The sequence below is a fragment of the Myotis lucifugus genome, unplaced genomic scaffold, assembly GCF_000147115.1.
Source record: "Myotis lucifugus unplaced genomic scaffold, Myoluc2.0 scaffold_509, whole genome shotgun sequence".
In the NCBI taxonomy this organism is placed as follows: Eukaryota; Metazoa; Chordata; class Mammalia; order Chiroptera; family Vespertilionidae; genus Myotis; species Myotis lucifugus.
In genome coordinates this window covers 350,507-375,608 of record NW_005871557.1, presented here as the reverse complement: position 1 = coordinate 375,608, position 25,102 = coordinate 350,507, and the positions used below count along the sequence as shown (strand labels likewise).

Sequence of the window (25,102 nt, the reverse complement as noted above, 5' to 3'; positions counted from 1 at the left end):
AATGCGGTTTTGTACTACAGGAAAGAGATTGAGCTAAACTCTGACTCCATCAAGAGCAAAGTGGGGCCCTGACCGGTTTGGCTCAGTGGATAGAGCATCGGCCTGCGGACTCAAGGGTCCCAGGTTCGATTCTGGTCAAGGGCATGTACCTTGGCTGCGGGCACATCCCCAGTGGAGGGTGTGCAGGAGGCAGCTGATCGATGTTTCTCTCTCATTGATGTTTCTAACTCTCTATCCCTCTCCCTTCCTCTCTGTAAAAAATCAATAAAATATATTTTTTTTAAAAAAGAGCAAAGTGGGGATTTACTGCCAAGGAACAGGATGGGTGTCAGTGGATAGGAAATTTCTAAAAGGAAACTTCAAGGATAAGGTCGGTTTTGGCTAAACCAACTTGACAGGATTATTGCCAAGGACAGGCAAGGGTGATAGGGTAAGGGATAGGAATTCGATCAGATACCAAAGGGAGGGCTTTTCCTTTAACTGACCCAGCAGGAATCTTGCTAAAAACTGGACTAAAGAGGAAGAGCCACCGGATTAAAGACAGTTCACAGTTGGGAGTTTATTAGTCCTCTATTGATGTACAACAAAGTACAGAACTAACAGCTTTAAAAAACACACACAAAACACTTGGTACCGTACACCAAGCATGTCAAACTTGTGGCCCGCGGGCCACATAAATACTCATTAACGATGACTCATTTATTTCAGCCCTTTGTATTCAGCATGTCTCTATCAAAACAAACCTACATTTCTATGAAAATGGAAGCTTTTGTTTTTGCAGCCCACATAATTAAACCTTGTTTATTTGGCCCTTGTTAGCCTTTGAGTTTGACATGCTGGCCTTACACTGTGTCTGAGAGCCAGGAACCCAGGAGCAACTTAGCTGGGTTGTTCCGCTTCGGCGCTTCTTGAGGTCTTAGTCACCTGAAGGCTTGCCTGGGGCTGGAGGACTTGCTTCCAAGATGACTCACTCCCCTGGCCAGTGAGAGGTCACTGTTCCTTTCTGGCTGTTGGGAGAAAGCCTGAGGTCCTCCACGGGAGCCTCTCCACTGGCGACCTGAGTTCTCAAGACTCGACTACCTGGCTTCCAGAGCGAGTGAGGGAGGGGAGCGAGCGAAGGAGGGAGTGGGGAGCGAGCGAGGGCTCTGCAGTGCCTTTGCGGCCTCCTCTCAGCAGTTTTACTGTCATTTCCACGCTGTTCCATTCATTAGAAGGGAGGCGCTCAGCTCAGCCCACACATTAAGAGGAAGGTGGTTACGATTCACTTTGAAGGGACTCAGTTAATCAGGTGCGTTTCCTGCTTTGGGAGTCCTTTGCTCTCTTCTGGTCCTTGGCCTGCGCTTGTTTGCGAAGGGGGTTCCCCTCACATCTCACCTTCCTAAGTGCTGCCCAAACAGAGCTCTCTCTGTGTCACGGCGTCTCCTAACAGTCCTTTTGCCCTTCTCCTCCATCATCCTGAAGTCCTCACACTCACCGCCACCTCACCAGGACAGCCCACACCCCGGACGTGGGGTCAGTGGGGGCGGTCTTAGTGGTTGTTACCCACAGTCTGCCCTCCGGCCCTTGGAGACCCATCCCTCTCCCGTGGCAGACGCACTGCCTAGGCCTGTGGTTCAGCTTTGCACACACAGAAAGGAAGTCTGCAGGCGCAGAGGGCACGGAGCCCGGGGTTTATGTCTCACTTCCCCGCCTGCATCTGTCACTGTGCAATGGTTGCTGAACCACAGAGCACAGTAATACTCCGCCTCGTCCTCGGGCTGGGCCCCCGTGATGGTGAGCGTGGCCTTGCCTCCCGCCAGGGCGCCGGAGAACCGGACCGGAACCCCTGGAACCCGGTTGGTGGTACCACCTATTATACCCTTGGGTACCTGGTAGGGCTTCTGTTGGATCCAGCTAGCATAGTTACTGGTGCTGACGGCGGCCCCCGTGCTGGCGCCGCAGGTGAGTATGACCGTCCCCCCAGGGTTCGTGATCAGTGAGGATTGCTGAATCACAGACTGGGAAGTGGCCCCTAAAAACAGGTGAGAGACCAAAGGTCAGGGACAGGGACAGGGGGCAGGAAGGAGCATTGTGGTCTCTCTCACTCCCACCCTCCCACCCCACAGCCCAGAGAGGCCCCCCTGACCTGTGCAGTGAGCCACAAGCGCAAGCAGGAGCGAAGCCCAGGCCATGGTGTAGACGCCCCGTGCTGTGCTTCTCGAGCCCCCTCAGCACAGAGTCAGCCTGCACTGCTCTCATTTTAGCTCCTTCCACCCTCGGGGGTGGGCATTTCATGCAAATAAGCTCCCCTCCCGGGGGCGCTGAGCAGTGTGGCCCCGTCTGGCAGCCCCTGAGCTGCTCCACATCAGTGACAGTTGGATCAGGCATACAGGACCATTTCACAGCTGAGCTTGCCTCCCGGGCGCTGGCCCACAGCCCCCTCTAGTGACCACAGTGAGAATATCACCAAAGGGCAGATGCGCTCCTGCGGGGCTGTTCCTGTTTGCAAGCCCTCTTCGCTCTGGTCCGGAGTTTTTAGTTCTCTCCGTGGCTGTGCCTTTACTCTGCTCCTCTCATTTCATCTTTTGGAGAAGCGGAACTCAGATTCTATTTCCTCCTTGCTTAAAAACCTCTGAGGGCTTCCTGTTGTCCACCCCTTTCTTGTCAGTGTCACCTCTGGTCACACCCCACCATATGCCTTCTTCTCATGGTCCGGTTGTCTCTCACTTCCCTGTAGGGTCAGTCCCGGGAGGATGGGCACCCCGTCTGTCTGGTCAGTGCTGTGCTCTGAGCTCTAACCCGAGCCTGGCACAGAGGAAAACGTAAGGACGCACAGACCTCCGCATCTGTGGTGTCCCCTGAGTGGGACCCAACTGGACTCGGTCCCTGTTCTGACCTGGCTCGTTACAGACTCTCTCTCCAGGGCAGGCTGCCGCTGGGATCGTGAACTTCATTTGACAAGGGCGCCCTTTGAAGGACAACTTCGGGAGGACGAGGCTGCATTCTTTAGGCAGTTGTCCTGACTTGAGTCCTAGGCCCTAAGTAGGGGTCACACTAGCCCATATGTAAACAAAAGCTTCCCAATGAAAACAGCAGGCATCTCCCCCTGACTTCACAAAAGCCACACCAGGGAACAGGAGTATTTCATTAAAAACAAGATTAATTAGCCCTGGCCAGTTTGGCTCAGGGGTTAGAGCACTGGCCCATGGACCAACGGGTCTTGGGTTCTATTCCCAGTCAAGGGCTCGTATCTTGGTTGCAGGTTCAATCCTCCACCCCGGTTGGGGCGCCGATAGGAGGCAACCAATTGATGTGTCTCTGACACATCGATGCTTGTCTCTCTCTCTCTCCTCCATCCTTTCCACTCTATCTAAAAATCAATGGAAAAAATTTTCTCACTCATTGGGTGAGGATTTTAAAAATTAAAAAGAAATAAAAGCAAGATTAATGATATAGCATCATTTCTTTTAAAAATATTTATTTATTTATTTATTTATTTATTTATTTCAGAGAGGATGGGAGAAGGGGAAAGAAATAGAAACATCAATGATGAGAGACAATCATTCATCGGCTGCCTCCTGCACACCCCACACTGGGGATCAAGCCCGCAACCCAGGCATGTGCCCTGACCGGGACTCGAACCCTGACCTCCTGGTTCCTAGGTCAATGCTCAACCACTGAGCCATGCCAGCTGGGTACCCTTCCCTTTACTTTTCAATGGATGATCCACATTTAGGCTACTTAAGAGCTGGTGTGTCTGATCACGTGATCCCCTGTCACAGGCCCCAGCGGAGGTTTATGTCTTGGTTCCCCATCTGCGTCGCTCACTGTGCCGAGCACCACTGTACACCAGCCAGCAGTGGTACTCCGCCTCGTCCTCAGGCTGCGCCCCTGCGAGGGTCAGGGCAGCTTTGCCCCCTTGGATGGAGCCTGAGAACCGGGCCGGCGTCCAGGAGTGTCTGTTGTTCGTGTTATAAATGAGTGTCCTGGGCGCTTGGCCAGGCTTCTGCTGGAACCAGTACGGATAGTGGCCATCGGTGACGGCCCCTGTGCTGGAGCCACAGGTGAGAGTGACTGTCCCTCCGGGGGACACGGTCATTTCGGGCTCCTGGGTGACCACAGCCTGAGACCTGGACTCTGAAACCAAAAGCAGACACCTGTCAGGGATAAGGAACAAAGGCAGAGGGACCCCTCCAGTGGCTGGTATGGGGGTCTGTATTCACCTGGGCAGTGAGTGAGGAAGAGGAGGAGGAGGAGAGGGGTGCAGGCCATGGTGCAGACGTTACAAGGGCCCCCGGCTCTGAGCTGGGGCGGCCTCTCTGCAGACTCTTTATCTCCTACTGAGCTGCTGTGTGAAGGGGTGTGTTGGAGGCTCACCTTATGCAAATCTGAGCCTGTCACCACTGACGTCCACCCTGGGAGCAGCTACACAGTCAGCGGGTAAGCCAGAGGTGGGTGGAGGTTGTGCGTCTACCCTGTGGGAGGAAACAGCTGCTCTAAGCTGTTATACAGGCCAGTGAGCAACCCTTCATGGTCCATTGAATTGGAGCCACTTGAAGTTCAAGGCCGCTGAGAAGATCCATAGCGCCCCCTGGTGGCCTCTTGGGCTGAGAGTGTGTGGTCTCCTCTCAGTTATGAACATAACTGTTGACTTACTTGTTAACATCGCAGCTGTTGTTTCCCAGGCCATCCCGCACCCATTGCTTGTCTCTTCTTGGCTCATTCCTGTTGGTACATCTTCCTCTGGTTGTTGTTGAAATCCTACCCCGGGGTCAGTGTCAGTGTTACAAGGCCTTCGTTTCTTATCTGAGTGTTTTGCATGACTCAGGAATGATTTCATGGCCAACTGACTCTGTTGACATTCTTTATTTTGAGCCTTACATGGAATAGACAGCTGGTTTTAGTCAGAATTATTTACTTTAGAGCAGTGGTCGGCAAACTGCTTTAGAGAATTAAAAGAAAAAGACCAAAGACCGAGGGTTAAATGTTTTACGGCCAAATGGGTGGAGACTAAAGTCATCTGTGTGAATGGTCAACATGACCAAGTCCCCCCAAAAAACCTCTGGACGCCGAGCTTGGGTGAACTCTCCTGGTGGGCGGTACTCCGTGCAGTGTGGCACATGGCTGCCAGGAGGCGTTCGCATTGTCCGTGACCTACCCCACTGGGAGGAGACAGGGGACGCTGGCACTTGGAATTCTTGCGGGCCCTCCTCGTGGGCCTCTTTGACTGGTTCCCATCTGAAGGTCTATATTTTAAATGTCAAGCTTCAGCGGAGGTTCAGTGTAGTAATGAAAAGTAGGCAGAAGGTGAGCATTATTTTTTATATTTTTATTTAGAGACGACTACCTGGAAAATACAAACGCTCCAGGATTGAATGTGGAAGGTTGTACAGCCAGACCTGGGATCTAGTTCAACAGGTGTTAGTGAGTAAATTCGGGAGAAGGAAATGAGATAGGCTTACTTCAGCTTTTTATTTTGGAGTGATTTTAGGTGCACAGAAATGTTGCAAAGATAGTACACATATCCTTCACCAAATCTCCCCTGATGTTAACAACTTACACAACCACGGTAAATATTAAGATGATCAAAACTCACTTACAATTGATAATCCAAATAATAGTCCTATGGTTATTAAGGAGACTTAGTTGGTTGGTAAAACGCCGTCCAGAAATGAAAACTTCGTGCTAAGCTTATTTTATTTCTGAATTCTACCAAACTTTTATTTTTTAAAAATTATATATATTTTTGTTTCAGAGAGGAAGAGATAGGGAGAGAGAGAGAGAGAGAAATATCAATGATGAGAGAGAATCATTGATCGGCTGCCTCCTGCACGCCCCACATTAGGGATTGAGCCTGAAACCCGGGCATGTGCCTTGACCAGGAATTGAACCATGACCTCCTGGTTCATAGGTCGAGGTTCAACCACTGAGCAACACCAGCAATTTTGGGCCTTCCTTGGCTTGCAGCTGCATCACCCAGTCTCCACCTCCATCTCCTCAGAGTGCTCCCCATGTCTTCATGGGGCTTCTTGCTATCAGGACTCCAGCCACATGGCATTAGGAGGCCACCCCACTCCAGGATGGCCTCATCTTCACTAATTACATCGGCATCGACCCTGTGTTCTTATCTTTTTTTTCCCCCTGACCCTGTTTTCAAATAAGGTGACATTCTTAGGTCCTGAGATATGTATGACTTTAACATATCTTTTTTGGGGGTGGGAGACACAATTTAACCAAGAACATTAGGGAAGAAGAATCATTTAAAAATGTTTATACATTTTATTTTATTTTATTTTTTTTATTTATTTATTTTTTAAATATATTTTATTGATTTTTTACAGAGAGGAAGGGAGAGAGATAGAGAGTTAGAAACATCGATGAGAGAGAAACATCCATCAGCTGCCTCCTGCACATCTCCACTGGGGATGTGCCCGCAACCCAAGGTACATGCCCTTGACCGGAATCAAACCTGATTTATTTTATTTATTTTATTTTCGCTCTATCCACCGAGCCAAACCGGTTTCGGCTATTTTATTTTATTTTATTTATTTTATTTTATTTATTTACATCCTCACCCGAGGATATTTTTCCATTGATTTTAGGAGAGAGTGGAAGAGAGAGAGAAAGACCGAGAGAACTATTGATGTGAGAGAAACACATTGATTGGTTGACTCCTGCATATGCCCCGACCAGGGTCCAGGCCTGGGAGGAGCCTGCAACCCAGGTACGTGCCCTTGACCGGAATCAAACCTGGACCCTTTGGTCCACAGGCCGACTACCCACTGAGCCAAACCGGCTACGGATGTATACTTTTCAATATATTTTAAATATATGCAATACAGTTATTAAATGCATTATATGACAATAAAACAACTTCAGTAACATATGAGAGGACGGTTTCTTTCCTTTGCTCGTAGCTGGCAATGAACATTGGAGATGCTTTTATCTGGAAGAAATGTGTTTGACCTTAGTCCTTAGTTCTGATCCAGCAGATATTGTTTCTTCTATAAAATAAATGAATTCTGCTTTTTGTGCCTTAGTTGCTCATCTCTATTCCCTCCACTTTAGGGTTAAAACAGGAATGGAATCAATTCAGACCCTTCCCCTCACCTTCTCTCTATGGATGGTCAATGTTTAAGTTCCCCTGAGAGCTCAGATGTCTGTTACGTGATGCCAGTATCACAGGACCATGTTTGTACCCACACTCAGCCAAGCTCAGGTTTATGTCCTGGTTCCCCATCAGGGTTTCTCACTGTGCTGAGCACCACTGAAGTATAGCCAGCAGAAGTACTCGGCCTCGTCCTCAGGCTGGGCCCCTGAGAGGGTCAGGGCAGCTTTGCCCCCTTGAATGGAGCCTGAGAACCGGGCCGGCGTCCAGGAGTGTTTCTTGTCTGTGTTATAAATGAGTGTCCTGGGGACCTGGCCAGGCTTCTGCTGGATCCAGTACGGGTAGTGACCATCGGTGACAGCCCCTGTGCTGGAGCCACAGGTGAGAGTGACTGTCCCTCCGGGGGACACGGTCGCTGAGGGCTCCTGAGTCACCACAGCCTGAGACCTGGACCCTGAAATACAAACAGACACATGTCAGGGATGAGGAACAGAAGCCGAGGGACCCCTCCAAGGGCTGGTCTCTGAAATGGCCCTGAACCTGGGCAGAGAGCGAGGAGGAGGAGGAGGGGAGTCCAGCTCATGGTGGAGACTTTCCAAAGTGCCTTGGTCTCTTGCAGGTGCTGGTCTCGGGTGTCCCTTTATCTCCTCCCGGCCTCCTGGGCACAGGGGGTGTTTGCTGGTCATTATGCAAATGTGAGCCCACAGGACCCTCCCGTCCTGGGTCCTGGGCCCAGTTTGTAGCTTCACTGTGAGGAGGAGGCTGGGGAGGCTGTGGGCTCTGAGTCTGTCCCTTGAGGGGAAGCACCTGCTGTCACCTCTAACCCAGGCCATGGGCATGGGTGCAGGGCCCACTCAATTGGAACCATGTGAGTTGGCTTCAGGCCTTGCAGCTCTGAGAAGATCCTCAGCGCCCCCTGGTGACGCCTTGTAGAAATTACGCTTGGTGCTTGGAACTCTGCAGCAGGAATGGTAATAACCCGTTTTCCTTTCAACAATCAAAGGCTCTGTGATCTTCCTGAGGCCACTCCCCAGGGCAGGAGAATGAGCAGGTGCCATCTCTGATGCTGGGGTTGACCCATTATTTTCTCAGGTGACTCAGGACCTGCACAAAAGTAAATGATACGCTACGGTCCCAGACCTTAAAGGAACCTGCTTGTTGGTTTTCCCTCTGTCAGCCTGGCCGCTGGGTTAATTTCTGGTGCATGAGCGTTTGGAGCAAAGTTTGTGACTTAACGTTCCCCAGAAAGCCCATCAGTTCCTACCTGGTCATGATTCCACTTGGTGATTCTTCAGGGTGAAATTCTTGGTGGTGGTTGTTGTCTCTGTGGCTGTTGTGAGGGGCTCCTGTGAGAGTCCCAGCCCCCAGGGACATCCTAGCTTTTCCCTCTGCCTTTGCCAAGAGATGATAATGATGTCGGGGAACAAGTGTCTTGTGTTCTTTGATTACTTCTGTATGTTCTCATTTTTAAAAATTTAATTATATTTTTATTGATTTCAGAGAGGGAAGGAGAGGGAGAGAGAGATAGAAACATCAATGATGAGAGAAAAGCATTCATTGGCTGCCTCCTGCACACCCCACACTGGGGATCGAGCCCTAAACCCAGGCATGTGCCCTAACAGGGAATCGAACCATGACCTCCTGGTTCATAGGTCGATGCTCAACCACTGAGCCAGGGTGGCTGGGTCTCATGTATTCGTGAATATTATGTTGGCAATACAAGGGTTGACATAAAAAGAATATTAATATGAATGAAACTCTACCCCTTTTTAGAGTTTTTTCTCCATCATGCAGTTTAAAAGCCCACATTTTCTATTCTCTAATCTTCGCTGGTCTTTTCAAGTATATTTCTTAAGAGCTCCCTGGATTTAGTGGGAATTGGGTTTATAAGGTTTAGGTCCAAATCAATTAATATTTATCATGTATCATCACAACAACAAGAACAAAACACGAAGAGGGGAGAAGGAGAGGTCATGGGTATGAAACAGAGGAAGTGACCCCTAATTTCAGAGCCATGTCCTTCCTGGGGAGGGTCCCAGTGTCTGAGGATCATAAGCTCCTCACAGTGTGATTTCCAGGAAAAAGACACCCAGCTTCCCTCAGGTGTCAGGGTTCAGAGAAAAACATCCAGGCCAAGGCAGGGAGCAGGGGACACACAGGGCCTGGGTGAGGTCACCTCGGCCTCCCAGGCCACATGACCTGGACCTCTGATTTAAAAAAACCCGTTTAATATTTCAATTTTAATTTACATTTAATATTATGTTGTATCGGTTTCACGTGCACAGCATAGCGGTTGCACAATCCTATGCTTTACAAAGTGTTCCCTTGGTACCTGGGCCCACCTGGCACCGCACAGAGTTATCACAGGCTATTGTCTGGCTTCCCTGTGCTGTGCTTTCACTTTCCCGTCACTGTTTGGGAAACAGCAATTAGTACTTTATCCCCCCAACTTTTTCATTCAGTCTCCTAGACGCCCCCTTCCCTCTGGAAATTACCTGTTTGGACTCAATTTACTTTGCTTATTTATTCCGTCTTTTACATTCCTCATTTGAGTGAAATGTATGGTGTTTGTGTTTCTCTGTCTGACCTCCTTTACTCAGCACAGTCCCCTCTAGGTCCCTCAGGGCACCTGGTGCTTCCACAGCGTGGCCATTGTCAGTGATGCTGCAGGGAGCACAGGGTGGGTGTAGTTCTTCACATCAGCGTTTGGGTTCCTTCACATAAATACCAAATGTGGCATCGCTGGGTAATGAGGCAGGTTGGCCTGTAGTTTTTTAAGGCCCCTCCGTACAGCTTTCTAGGGTGACGGCACCAATCTGCACTCCCACCAACAGTGCATGAGGGTTCGCTCTTCTTCACATCTTTGCCAACACTTGTTGTTTGTGGATTTGATGACAGCCATTCTGAGGATGTGAGGTGGCATTGCATTGTGGGTTTAGTTTACATTTGTGTGATGGTCAGTGACGTTGAGTATCTTTTCCTCTGTCTGTTGGCCTCTGTGTGTTCTGTTTGGAGAAGTCTGTTCAGGTCCTCTGCCCATGTTTTAATTGGATTGTTTTATGGGTTTGCTTTCTCTTCTTGCTGTTGAGTTGTGTGAGCTCTTTATAAATGTGGGACATGGATGTCTTTATGGGATGATCATTGGTGAATACCTACTTCCATTATATCACTGGAGGCTGTCTTTTTGTTTTGTTGATGGTTTCCTTTGTTGTGCAAAAAATTCTTTACTTTGATGAAGTCCTTTGGTTTATTTTTCCTTTTGCTTTCCGTGTCTGAGGAGATGCATTAGAGAAAATGTTGGTAAGATTAATGTCAGCGATTTTAGAACCTATATTTTTTCAAGAGTTTTATGGTTTGGAGGCTTACATTTCAGTCTTTCATGCATTTTGAGTTTATTCTTTGATTGGGAGGAAGGAAGGTAACAATGGAAGGAGAGGAGCTTCTCCAGCATTCATGTTGAACCTCCTCCTGGAGAGCGTGTGACAGAGAGATTCTAGACAACAAAAAGTCTCTGATTCAGTGGGTCTAACATGGGAATTGCATTTCTGACAACTACATGTAATGCTACATTTCAAGGCCAAAATAAGCATTAACTTTGTCTCCACTGTCAAATTCATGAATAATGATATCTCGTTATTGCTCTTTAAATTAGGGGAGACTTATAAGCATTGCTTATATTTCTGAGTCTCACTGTAGGTTTATACAGTTGAGAGCTGAGCTTGTCCCAGTAACTATGGGCTGAGTGGAAGAGGGAAAGCCCATTCTTGCAGGAGTTACTTGAGGAGATGGATCGGCCCTGGGAGAGACTGAGGAGGCACATGACCACGAATCCCCAGACAGGAGAATGGGGCCAGGGAGCCCCCTTCTCATGGAGTGTGGCCATTTCCACATTCAGACTTTTTCTGCATCAAAGGCTGAGCCAGTCTGAGCCCATCAGGAGGTTTTGGTTGCACTTCCCTGTGGGTTTACATCACTGTGTGAATGCCACTACCCACGTACAAAGCACAGTAATAGTCATCTTCATCCTCAGGCTGGGCCCCCGAGATGGTGAGGGCGGCTTTGTTCCCAGAGATGGAGCCAGAGAAGCGATCAGGGACCCCAGAGGGGCGCTTGTTTGTTTCGTAGATGAGCATGCGTGGAGGCTTGCCTGGGGTCTGCTGGTACCAGCTGGGGTAGTTACCACTAGAGATGGCCCCAGAGCTGAGGCCACAGGTGAGTGTGACTGTCCCTCCTGCAGATACTGACAATGATGACGGCTCCTGGGTCACCACAGTCTGAGAATCCACCCCTGAAACCAACAGGAGACAGACAGGTGTTATGAGGGACCAAGGTCACCCTGAGACCCTGCTGTTCCATGTCCCCCAAGGATGCAGAGGCCCTTCCTCTGACCTGAGCTGTGCGCCAGGAGCTGGAGCAGAAGCACCGTCCAGACCATGGTGGGGACACTCACAGGATGTGGCTCCTCAGGCTCCTGGGCTGCAGTGGGGAGTCCTGGGCCTTTTCATGCCTCACAGACCTATTAGGGGGAGAAGGGCCTCATGCAAATCAGCTTCCCCTCTAGTCCTGCCCCAGGGTCACCCTCCTGTCCCCTGGGGGATCTTGAAAGGGGCAGATGCTGGGCCCCCACACAGACCAATAGACTCCACATTAACTGTGACTCAGAGGGAGGGGGTTGAGGTCTTTCACCAAGTCAGTGCCCTGGTGTCCTGGTGACCTGAGTCCTCACTTTCTTCCCTGGAGGGTCTGAGGCTGAAGGATGAGGTGGGAATGTCTGCCCCCTCCTGGCTCCAACAATGTAGTTCATCCCAATCCAAACCCTCCCTTAGGATCATTGCTTCCTTCCTCAGGAAACCCCTCCTGTCTTCTTTGGAGGATCTTAGCAGTCAGTCCTCCCTCCAGCGGTGATTCCGCTGTCCAGCCATGTTAGTTCCCGTCCCAGGAAAAGAGGTCTAGAAACCAGGGTGCGTGTCCTGATGCAGACAGTTGCCCTGCCAGGCAGGGGTGGCCACTCTCTTTTGTTCTAGGAAGCCATCCATTATATGGGATAGCTTTCAATGAAATACAGCTTTGAGGAGAAAATGTCACCATGATATTGTGAGAAACTGATTAACATCTGATATAATGATATAGAAGCATGTATGTCGTGATCAGAAATGAGATCAACACAGTGTAAGCAGTTGGTGTGAACATCACAAAGCAGTTTAAAAGTCCCTTTCCCTGAGGGGCAGGAAGAATGGGAGGGATGGAGAAATGTAAGGGGATGAGCAGGGGACAACATGTGTCCAGTCGTTGGGGAAGGTAATACACACACTGGCATCCATGAGAGGGGAAATGACACCGTGATTTATGGTATTTATGTTGGAATCAGTAGCCAACCATTTACATATTAAAACTACTACTTTTTGTTGTGTGATTGCTTCTCTCTATTTGCCAGTGAATGAGGCCTGGACAATGACTCCATGAGGGAGGGGAGGGATAGGAGACAAGTGTGGGTGTCAGAGCTGAGGGCTCATGTGGCTCCTGGGTCCAGGTGCAGGGAAGTCACACTTGAGTGAGGACCTGCCTGCCCAAGTTGCAGGGGCCAGTAGAGTGTGTTCCTGGCTGCCTGGCCCAGAGCCCTGAGCTCTCAGTCCCAGTGCACCAGCGCCCCCTGCTGGTCACAGAGCACCTGTCCTCCAGCCCATTTCCTCCACCCAGGCCTCCTGGAAGGGCTCTGTGATCTTCCTGAGGCCACTCCCCAGGCAGGAGGATGAGTAGGTCCCACCTCTGATGCTGGAATTGATCTGTTATTTTCTCAGGTTCCTCTGGACCTGCACTAAAGTAAATGACATGCTACGTTCCCAGACCTTAAAGGAACCTGCTTGTTGGCTTTCCCTCTGTCTGCCTGGCCACTGGGTTAATTTCTGGTGCATGAGCATTTGGAGCAAAGTTTGGGGCTTAACATTCCCCAGAAAGCCCGTCAGTTCCTACCTGGTCGTGATTCCACTGGGTGATCCATTAGACCCGAGGTTCTCAACCTTCTGGCCCTTTAAATACAGTTCCTCATGTTGTGACCCAACCATAAAATTATTTTCATTGCTACTTCATAACTGTAATGCTGCTACTGTTACGAATCATAATGTAAATATCTGATATGCAGGATGGTCTTAGGCGACCCCTGTGAAAGGGTCGTTCCACTGCCAAAGGGGTCACGACCCACAGGTTGAGAACCGCTGCTTTAGGTTGAAATTCATGGTTGTTATTGTTGTTGTCTCTGTGGCTGTTGTGAGGGGCTCCTGTCAGAGTCCCAGCCCCCAGAGGACTTGTCATAGCTTTTTCCCTCTGCCTTTGCCAGGAGAATATGACAATGTCTTGTGTTCTTGAGTTACTTCTGCAGCTTCTCATTTACTCTCGAATGTTATATTGGCCATACTTGCTTTTGGCTCTTGAGGTGTTTAAGATGTGTTTGTCTAGTTTTGTCATTATGTTCAGGACAAGGTTTGACATAAAAACTGTGTTAATATTCATGAAACTCTACCCCGTTGTGGAGTTCTCTTCTCCCGCGTGGATGTAGAAGTCCTCACTTTCTGTTCTCCAATCTTTATGGCCTTAAGTATATGTGTGAGGATATCCATGGATTTCATGGGAATTGGGTTTCTAAGGTTTAGGGCCAAATCAACTAACCTTGATCACATGTCATTCCAACAACAACAGCAGAACGCAGAGAGGAAAGAGGGAGAGGCCTTGGGAAAAACTGGAGGAAGTGCGCCTCCTCTGAGAGCCGTGTCCTTCCTGGGGAGGGGCCCGGAGCCTGGAGATCACACGCTCCTCACAGTATAATTTCCAGAAGGAAACACCCTGTTTCCTCAGGTGTCAGGGTTCAGAGAATAAACACCCAGGCCAAGGCAGGGAGCAGGGGACACACAGGGCCTGGGTGAGGTCACCTCGGTCAACCAGGCCACATAAGCAGGACCTCTGCTTTAAAAAAAAAAAACTTTTTATTTTTCAACTTTAGTTCACATTTAATATTATGTTGTATTGGTTTCACGTGCACAGCATAGCGGTTGCACAATCCTATGCTTTACAAAGTGTTCCCTTGGTACCTGGGCCCACCTGGCACCGCACAGAGTTATCACAGGCTATTGTCTGGCTTCCCTGTGCTGTGCTTTCACTTTCCCGTCACTGTTTGGGAAACAGCAATTAGTACTTTATCCCCCCAACTTTTTCATTCCGTCTCCTAGACCCCCTGCCCTCAGGAAACCATCAGTTTGTACTCTGAGTCCACATCAATTTTTATTGTTTATTTTGGTCTTTACATTCCACAAATGAGTAAAATCATCTGGTGTTTGTGTTTCTCTGTCTGACTTACTTTACTTAGCATAATACTCGCTGGGTCCATCCATAGTGTCATAAGATTTCAATGTTGTTTTTATAACTGAGTAATATTCCATTGTATACATGTACCACCACTTTTTATTCACTCCTCTCTTGGTGGGCACCTGGGTTGCTTCTATAGCTTCGCCATTGTAAGTAATGCTGCAGTTAACATAGGAGCTCATGCATTTATTCAATATAGTGTTTTGGGGTTTCTTCAGATAAATACCGAGATGTGGAATCTCTGAGTAATGAGCCAGTTTGGCCTGCAATTATTCAAGGCCACTCCATACAGCTTTCTAGAGTAACGACACCAATCTGCATTCTCACCAACAGTACATGAGGGTTCACTCTTCTTCACATCTTTGCCAACACTTGTTGTTTGTGGATTTGATGACAGCCATTCTGAGGATGTGAGGTGGCATTGCAGTGTGGGTTTAATTTACATTTCTGAGATAGTCAGTGATGTTGAGTATCTTTTCCTCTGTCTGTTGGCCTCTGTGTGTTCTGTTTGGAGAAGTCTATTCAGGTCCTCTGTCCATGTTTTAATTGGATTGTTTTGTGGATTTGGTTTCTCTTCTTGCTGTTGAGTTGTGTGAGCTCTTTATAAATGTGGGACATGGACCCCTTTATGGGATGATCATTAGTGAATATCTACTTCCATTATATCACTGTAGGCTGTCTTTTTGTTTTGTTGGTGGTTTCCTTTGCAGTGCAAAAAACTCTTTACTTTAATGTAATCCCTTTGATTTACTTTTCCTTTTGCTTTCCGTGTCTGAGGAGATTTATTAGAGAAAATGTTGGTAAGATTAATGTCAGAGATTTTAGTGCCTACGTTTTTGTCAGAGTTTTAAGGTTTTGAGTCATACATTTCAGTCTTTCATGCATTTTGAGTTTATTCTTTGATATGGAGGAAGGAAGGTAACAATGGAAGGAGAGGAGCTTCTCCAGCATTCATGTTGAACCTTTTACTGGAGAGCTTGTGGACAGAGAGATTCTGGGGCAACAACACGTTTCTGACTCAGTGGATCTAACATGGGAATTGCATTTCTAACAAGCGCCAGGTAATGCGCCATTTCAAGGCCAAAATAAAAATTAACTTTGTCTCCACTGTCGAATTCATAAATGAGAATATGTTATTGCTCTTTAAGTTAGGGGAGTCGTATAGGTACTGCTAAGACTTCTGAGTCTCACTGTAGGTTGATCCACTTGGGAGCTGAGCCCGTCCCTGTAACTATGGGCAGAGAGGAGGAGGGAAAGCCCATTCTTGCAGGAATCACATGAGGAGATGGACCCGCCCTGGGAGAGACTGAGGAAGCACATGACAAAAATTCCTGAACAGGAGAATGGGGCCATGAAACATGCCCTCCTCCCATGGTGTGTGGCCATTTCCACTCTCACTCTTCTGTCTGCATCTCAGGCTGAGTCAGTCTGAGCCCATGAGGAGGTTTTGGTTGCACTTCCCCGTGGGTTTATATCACCGTGTAAACATTACTACCCACGTGCAAATTACAGTAATAGTCGTCTTCATCCTCAGGCTGGGCCCCCGAGATGGTGAGGGTGGCTTTGTTCCCAGAGATGGAGCCAGAGAAGCGATCAGGGACCCCAGAGGGGCGCTTGTTTGCTTCGTAGATGAGCATACGTGGAGGCTTGCCTGGGGTCTGCTGGTACCAGCTGGGGTAGTTACCCGTAGAGACTGCCCCAGAGCTAAGGCCACAGGTGAGTGTGACTGTCCCTCCTGCAGATACTGACAATAACGGCTCCTGGGTCACCACAGTCTGAGAATCCACCCCTGAAACCAACAGGAGAGAGACAGGTATTATGAGGGACGAAGGTCACCCTGAGACCCTGCTGTTCTGTGTCCCCCAAGAATGCAGAGGCCCTTCCTCTGACCTGAGCTGTGTGCCAGGAGCTGGAGCAGAAGCACCGTCCAGACCATGGTGGGGACACTCACAGGATGTGGCTCCTCAGGCTCCTGGGCTGCAGTGGGGAGTCTGGGCCTTTTCATGCCTCCCACACCCATTAGGGGAGAAGGTGCCTCATGCAAATCAGCTTCCCCTCTAGTCCTTCCCCAGGGTCACCCTGATGTCCCCTGGGGGATGTTAAAAGAGGCAGATGCTGGGCCCCCACACAGACCAATAGACTCCACATTAACTGAGATGCTGAGGGAGGGGATTAGGGTCTTTCACCAAGTCAGTGCCCTGGTGTCCTTGTGACCTGAGTCCTAACTTCCTGCTCTGGAGGGTCTGAGGCTGAAGGGTGAGGTGGGAGTGTCTGCCCATCCTGGACCCAGCAATCTAGTTCATCCCAAATCCAATCTCATTTCCAGGAATACTGCTTCCTTCCTCAGGAAACCCAATCTTGTCTTCTTTGAGGGATCTAACCAGTCAGTCCTCCCATCAACTGTGAGTCCTCTGTCCAGACATGTTAATCTTTGTCAAGGAATAAAGATCTGGGGACCAATGTTGGGGGTCCTGAAACAGACATTTGGCCTGCCAGGCAGGGGTGACCACCCTCTTTTGCCCTAGGAAGCCATCAGTTATATGATGTACCTTCTAATTAAATAGGGTTTGAGGAGAAAATGTCACAGTGTCACCAGGTTATTGTGAGGAACTGGTTAACGTCTGACATAACAGAATAGGAGCATGTGTGTCATGATGAGACATGACATCAGCACTGAGTGTGCGGGAGTCGGTGTGACCATCACAGAACAGTTTAAAAGTCCCTTTTCCCTGAGGGGCAGGAAGAATGGGAGGGATGGAGAAATGTAAGGGGATGAGCAGGGGACAACATGTCTCCAGTTGTTGCAAACACTGGTGTTCATCAGAGGGGAAATGAAACTGTGATTTATGGGATTTACTTTGGAATCCCTAGCCAATCATCTAGGCATTAAAACTGGCATGGTCAATTTAATTTTTCATAGGTCACAGTTCTTCAACCAAAATTACTTTTTGTTGTGTGATTGCTTCTCTCTCTATGCCTGTGAATGAGGCCTGGACAATGACTCCATGAGGGAGGGGTGGAATGGGAGACAAGTGTGGGTGTCAGAGCTGAGGGCTCATGTGGCTCCTGGGTCCAGGTACAGGGAGTCACACTTGAGTGAGGACCTGCCTGCCCAAGTGTGCAGGGGCCAGTAGAGTGTGTTCCTAGCTGCCTGGCCCAGAGCCCTGAGCTCTCAGTCCCAGTGCACCAGCGCCCCCTGCTGGTCCCAGAGCACATGTCCTCCAGCCCATTTCCTCCACCCAGGCCTCTGGAAGGGCTCTGTGATCTTCCTGAGGCCACTCCCCAGGCAGGAGGATGAGCAGGTCCCACTTCTGCTGCTGGGGTTGACCTGTTATTTCCTCAGGTTCCTCGGGACTTGTACAAAAGTAAATGACACGCTGCGGTCCCAGACCTTAAAGGGACCTGCTTCTTGGCTTTCCCTCTGTCTGCCTGGCCGCTGGGTTAATTTCTGGTGCATGAGCATTTGGAGCAAAGTTTGTGGCTTAAGGTTCCCCACAAAGCCCGTCAGTTCCTACCTGGTCATGATTCCACTGGGTGACCCTTTCAGGGTGAAATTCTTGGTTTTTGTTGTTGTTGTTGTCTGTGTATTGGTTGTGACATTCAGGGCCCCCGTGGGCATGTCTGGGCTTTTTGCCTCTGCCTTTGTCTGGCGACTATAATGACGTGAAGGGAGACATGTCTGTGTTCCAGATTAGTCCTGTAGCTTCTCCTTTATCCTTGAACATTACACTGACAATACCTTCTTTTGGCTCTTGAGGTGTTTAAAATGCCTTTTTCTAGTGTTATAATGTTTTTTCAGTGTGAGGGTTGCTATATAATGAATACTATTATGAATGAAACACCACCCCTTTTAGAACTTTTCTCCCTCATGGGAGTTAGAAGTCCTCATTTCCTGTTCTCCCGTCTCCATTGGCCTCATCAAGGATATTTGTGAGGAGCCCCATGGATGCCATGGGAATTGGGTTCTAAGGTCCAGGCCCACCTCAGTTAACATCGATCACACATCATCCCAACAACAAGAACAAGTGAAGAGGAAAGAAGGAGAGGCCACGGGATAAACTGGAGGACGGGGACTCCTCAGAGAGCCGTGTCCTTCCTGGGGAGGGTCCCAGAGCATGGAGACCACACGCTCCTCACAGTGTAACTTCCAGGGAAACCCATACCCAGCTCCCTGAGGGGTCAGGATCCAGAGAACACACATCCCGCCAAGGCCAGGAGCAGGGTATGTGCAGGGTGTGGCAGAGGCTGCCCAGGCTCCCAGGTCACAGAAGCTACACTTCCGCTTTGCTTTCTATTGAATTTTAGTTCTGAATTCCCTTTATAATCAATGTTGTTTTGTATTCATTTCATGGGTGTAACATAGTGGATAAATAATCCTATACTTTACAAAGTGTTCGTTTGATACTTCTAAACCCCCATGGAACCATAGGTAGTTCATACAATGTTAGCCACTGTATTCTCTGTGCTGTACTTAGATGCCTGCAACTGTTTTCTAATATCCACCAACTTATACCTCTTACTCCCTTCAATGTCTTCACTCACTCCTCCATCCCCCTTTTCCTCTGGCAGCCATCACTCTGTTCTCTGAATCTATGAATCTGTTTCAATTTTGTTCATTTTTTTTCTTTTGTTCTTTAGGTTCTACATGTGGGTGAAATCATATGGTGTTTGTTTTTCTGTGTCTGACTTACTTTACTTTGCATAATACCCTCTACGTCCATCACTGGTGTCATAGGATTTCACTGTTGTTTTTCTATAACCAGGTAATGTTCCACTACATAGAGGTACCAGCACTTTCCATCCACCTTTCTCCTGAGGGGCACTGAGTCGCTCCCATAGCTCGGCCATTGTAAAGAAGGCTGCAGGGAGCATGGGGTGCATGTACTCCTTCCAATCAGAGCTTCCGGTTTCTTCAGAAATACACCCAGATGTGGAGTCACTGGGTCATGGGCAGTCTTCCTTGGAATTTGGATGTTGTTTCTAATCCTCACTTGAGGGTATTTTTTCTACTGATTTTCAAACAGACTAAAAGGGAGGAACAGCCATTTCCACCCTCGCTCTTTCCTTCTGCATCTCAGGCTGAGCCAGTCTGAGCCCATGAGCAGGTTTTGGTTGCACTTCCCCGTGGGTTTACATCACCGTGTGAGTATTACTACTACTCATCCACAGATCACAGTAATAATCAGCCTCATCCTCAGGCTGGGCCCCCGAGATGGTGAGGGCGGCTTTGTTCCCAGAGATGGAGCCAGAGAAGCGATCAGGGACCCCAGAGGGGCGGGTGTTTGTGCCGTAGATGAGCGTGCGGGGAGGCTTGCCTGGGGTCTGCTGGTACCAGCTGGGGTAGTTACCACTAGAGACTGTTCCAGAGCTAAGGCCACAGGTGAGTGTGACTGTCCCTCCTGGAGATACTGACATTGACGGCTCCTGGGTCACCACAGTCTGAGAATCCACCCCTGAAACCAACAGGAGAGAGGCAGGTGTTATGAGGGACCAAGGTCACCCTGAGGCCCTGCTGTTCTGTGTCCCCCAAGGATGCAGAGGCCCTTCCTCTGACCTGAGCTGTGCGCCAGGAGCTGGAGCAGAAGCACCGTCCAGACCATGGTGGGGACACTCACAGGATGTGGCTCCTCAGGCTCCTGGGCTGCAGTGGGGAGTCCTGGGCCTTTTCATACCTCCCAGATCCATTAGGGGAGAAGGTGCCTCATGCAAATCAGCTTCCCCTCTAGTCCTGCCCCAGGGTCACCCTGCTGTCCCCTGTGGGGGGTATTGAAAGAGGCAGATGCTGGGCCCTCACACAGACCAATAGACTCCACATTAACTGAGATGCTAAGGGATGGGTTGAGGTCTTTCACCAAGTCAGTGACCTGGGGTCCTGGTGACCTGAGCCCTCACTTCTTTCCATGGAGGGTCTGAGGCTAAAGGATGAGGTGGGAGTATCTGCCCCCTCCTGGACCCAGCAATCTAGTTCATCCCAAATCCAACCCCATTTCCAGGAACACTGCTTCCTTCCTCAGGAAACCCCTCCTTGTCTTCTTTGGGGGATCAAACCAGTCAGTCCTCCTACCAACTGTGAGTCCTCTGTCCAGACACGTTAATCATTGTCCAGGAATAAAGATCTGGGGACCAATGTTGGGGGACCTGACACAGACATTTGCCCTGCCAGGCAGGGGTGACCACCCTCTTTTGTCCAAGGAAGCCATCAGTTATATGATGTACCTTCTAATTAAATAGGGTTTGAGGAGAAATGTCATAGTGTCACTATGATATTGTGAGAAACCGATTAACATCTGAACAAAATAGGAGCATGTATGTCTTGATGAAACATGAGATCAGCACTGAGTGTGAGCGAGTTGGTGTGATCATCACAGAACAGTTTAAAAGTCCCTTTCCTGTGGGGCAGGAAGAATGGGAGGGATGGAGAAATGTAAGGGGATGAGCAGGGGACAACATGTCTCCAGTCGTTGGGGAAGGTAATACACACACTGGCGTTCATCAGAGGGGAAATGACACTGTGATTTATGGTATTTATGTTGGAATCACTAGCCAATCATCTATACATTATACTGGCATGGTCAATTCAATTTTCTCATCGGTCATGTTTCTTCAAGTAAAATATTTTTTGTTGTGTGATTGCTTCTCTCTCTGCCTGTGAATGAGGCCTGGACAATGACTCCATGAGGGAGGGGTGGGATAGGAGACAAGTGTGGGTGTCAGAGCTGAGGGCTCACGTGGCTCCTGGGACCCCAGGTGCAGGGAAGTCACACTTGAGTGAGGACCTGCCTGGCCAAGTGTGCAGGGGCCAGTAGAGTGTGTTCCAGGCTGCCTGGCCCAGAGCCCTGAGCTCTCAGTCCCAGTGCACCAGCGCCCCCTGCTGGTCCCAGAGCACATGTCCTCCAGCCCATTTCCTCCATCCAGCCCTCCTGGGAGGGCTCTGTGATCTTCCTGAGGCCACTCCCCAGGCAGGAGGATGAGCAGGTCCCACCTCTGATAATTGGGTTGACCAGTTATTTTCTCAGGTTCCTCGGGACCTGCACAAAAGTAAATGACAAGCTATGTTCCAAGACCTTAAAGTATCCCTGATAGTTGGCCTTTCTTCTGTCTGCCTGGCCGCTGGGTAATTTCTGGTGCATGAGCATTTGGAGCAAAGTTTGAGGCTTGAGGATTCCCAGAAAGCCCGTCAGTTCCTACCTGGTCTTGACTTCCCTTGGTGATTCTTTAGGGTGAAATACGTGGTGGTGGTTGTTGTCTCTGTGGCTGTTGTGAGGGGAGCCTGTCAGAGTCCCAGCCCCCAGAGGACTTGTCCTGGCTTCTTCCCTCTGCCTTTGCCAGGAGAATATGACGATGTCGTGGAACAAGTGTCTTGTGTTCCTTGGTTACTTCTGCGGGTTCTCATTTACTCTGGAACGTTATACTGGCAATACATGGTTTTGGCTCTTGATCTATTTCAGATGTGTTTCTCTAGTTTTGTCATTATTTTCAGACACGGTTTGACATAAAAGTGTGTTAATATGCATGAAACTCTACCATGTCTTGGAGTTTTTTTTCTCCCTGTTCTCCAAACTTTTTGGCCTTAAGTATATGTGTGAGGATATCCATGGATTGAATGGGAATTGGGTTTCTAAGGTTTAAGGCCAAATCAACTAACCTTGATCACAATCATCCCAACAACAACAGCAGAACGCAGAGAGGAAAGAGGGAGAGGCCCCGGGATAAACTGGAGGAAGTGCGCCTCCTCTGAGAGCCGTGTCCTTCCTGGGGAGGGGCCCCGAGCCTGGAAATCACACGCTCCTCACAGTGTAATTTCCAGAAAGAAACACCCAGCTTCCTCAGGTGTCAGGACTCAGAGAATAAACATCCGGGGCAAGGCAGGGAGCAGGGGACACACAAGGCCTGGGTGAGGTCACCTCGGTCAACCAGGCCACATAAGCGAGACCTCTGCATTAAAAAAAAAAACTTTTTATTTTTCAACTTTAGTTCACATTTAATATTATGTTGTATTGGTTTCACGTGCACAGCATAGTGGTTGTACAATCCTATGCTTTACAAAGTGTTCCCTTGGTACCTGGGCCCACCTGGCACCGCACAGAGTTATCACAGGCTATTGACTGGCTTCCCTGTGCTGTGCTTTCACTTTCCTGTCACTGTTTGGGAAGCAGCAATTAGTACTTTATCCCCCCAACTTTTTCATTCAGTCTCCTAGACCCCCTGCCTTCTGGAAACTATCTGTTTGGACTCAATTTACTTATTTATTTTGTCCTTTACATTTCTCATTTGAGTGAAATGTTATGGTGTTTGTGTTTCTCTGTCTGACCTCCTTTACTCAGCACCATCCCCTCGAGGTCCCTCTGGGCACCTGGTGCTTCCACAGCGCGGCCATTGTCAGTGATGCTGCAGGGAGCACAGGGTGGGTGCAGTTCTTCACGTCAGTGTTTGGGTTCCTTCACATAAATACCAGATGTGGCATCGCTGGGTAATGAGGCAGGTTGGCCTGTAGATTTTAAGGCCCCTCCGTACAGCTTTCTAGGGTGACAGCACCATCTGCATTCCCACCAGCAGTGCATGAAGGTTCGCTTTTCTTCACATCTTGGCCAACACTTGTTGTTTATGGATTTGATGACCACCATTCTGAGGATGTGAGGTGGCATTGCATTGTGGGTTTAATTTACATTTCTGTGATGGTCAGTGATTTTGAGTATCTTTTCCTCTGTCTGTTGGCCTCTGTGTGTTCTTTATGAAGAAATCTATTCAGGTCCTCTGCCCATGTTTTAATTGGATTGTTTTCTGTGTTTGCTTTCTCTTCTTGGTGTTGAGTTGTGTGAGCTCTTTATAAATGTGGGACATGGACCCCTTTCTGGGATGATCATTGGTGAATATATACTTCCACTTAGTAGATTGTCTTTTTCTTTTCCTTTATTTTGCAAAAAGCTCTTTACTTTGATGTAGTCCCTTCGGTTTATTATTCCTTTTGCTATCCATGTCTGAGGAGATGCATTAGAGAAAATGTTGGTAAGATTAATGTTAGAGATTTTCGTGCCTACATTGTTTTTGGAGTTTTATGGTTTTGAGTCTTACATTTCAGTCTTTAATCCATTTTGAATTTATTATTTGATGTGGGGGAAGGAAGGTAACAATAGGAGGAGAGGTGCTTCTCCAGCATTCATGTCGAACCTCCTCCTGGAGAGCTTGTGGGCATAGACTTTCTGGGACAAGAACAGAGTCCCTGACTCAGTGGCTCTATCATGGGAATTGCATTTCTAACCACCCGAGGTAATGCTCCATTTCAAGGCCAAAATGAATATCAACGTTGTCCCCACAGGGGGATTCCTGACTGGGGCTGTGTCGTCAATGCTCTTTGAGTCACAGGAGACTTACAGCCTCACAGTGCGGTCTCTGAGTATCACTGTAGGTTGATCCAGTTGGGAGCTGAGCCCTTGCCTGTAACTATGGGTGGAGAGGAGGAGGGAAAGCCCATTCTTGCAGGAGTCTCATAAAGAGATGGACCCCCCCTGGGAGAGACTGAGGAGGCACATGACCACGATCCCTGGACACAAGAATGGGGCAGGGAGCCCCCTTCCCATGGTGTGTTGGCCATTTCCAACCTCAGTCTTTTTCTGCATCAAAGGCCGAGTCAGTCTGAGCCCATGAGGATGTTTTGGTTGCACTTCCCCGTGGGTTTACATCACTGTGCAAACGTAACTACCCATGTACAGACCACAGTAATAGTCGGCCTCATCCTCAGGCTGGGCCCCCGAGATGGTGAGGGTGGCTTTGTTCCCAGAGATGGAGCCAGAGAAGCGATCAGGGACCCCAGAAGGGCGGCTGTTTGTGCTGTAGATGAGCGTGCGGGGAGGCTTGCCTGGGGTCTGCTGGTACCAGGCAGGGTATTTACCAGAGACTGACCCAGAGCTGAGGCCACAGGTGAGTGTGACTGTCCCTCCTGCAGATACTGACATTGACGGCTCCTGGGTCACCACAGTCTGAGAATCCACCCCTGAAACCAACAGGAGAGAGGCAGGTGTTATGAGGGACCAAGGTCACCCTGAGGCCCTGCTGTTCTGTGTCCCCCAAGGATGCAGAGGCCCTTCCTCTGACCTGAGCTGTGCGCCAGGAGCTGGAGCAGAAGCACCGTCCAGACCATGGTGGGGACACTCACAGGATGTGGCTCCTCAGGCTCCTGGGCTGCAGTGGGGAGTCCTGGGCCTTTTCATGCCTCCCACACCCATTAGGGGAGAAGAAGGTGCCTCATGCAAATCAGCTTCCCCCCTAGTCCTGGCCCAGGGTCACCCTGCTATCCCCTGGGGGATCTTGAAAGAGGCAGATGCTGGGCCCTCACACAGACCAATAGACTCCACATTAACTGAGAGGCTGAGAGAGGGGGTAGAGTTCTGTCACCAAGTCAGTGCCCTGGAGTCCTGGTGACCTGAGTCCTCACTTCCTTCCCTGGAGGGTGTGAGGCTGAAGGATGAGGTGGGAGTGTCTGCCCCCTCCTCGCCCAGCAATCTAGTTCTTCTCAAATCTGAACCCATTTCCAGGAACATTGCTTCCTTCCTCAGGAAACCCCTCCTTGTCTTCTTTGGAGGATCATAGCAGTCAGTCCTCCCTCCAGTAGTGCGTCCTCTGTCCAGCCATGTCAGTCCCTTTACCAGAAACAAAGATCTG

The 25,102-nt window shown here is 49.2% G+C and overlaps 1 protein-coding gene and 1 gene segment (V, D, J or C); both read right to left on the bottom strand.

Moving 5' to 3' along the window:
- Positions 1–25,102, bottom strand: part of LOC111823484 (immunoglobulin lambda-1 light chain-like) — a 350,281-nt gene that overhangs the window by 179,118 nt on the left and 146,061 nt on the right. The gene's annotated exons all lie outside the window — the stretch shown is intronic.
- LOC102434976 overlaps positions 1–25,102 on the bottom strand; it is a 233,834-nt gene that overhangs the window by 172,260 nt on the left and 36,472 nt on the right. The window contains 2 exon segments of the V gene segment in view: positions 1,711–2,011; positions 2,126–2,201. Of these exon segments, the coding sequence occupies positions 1,711–2,011; positions 2,126–2,171 (347 nt within the window).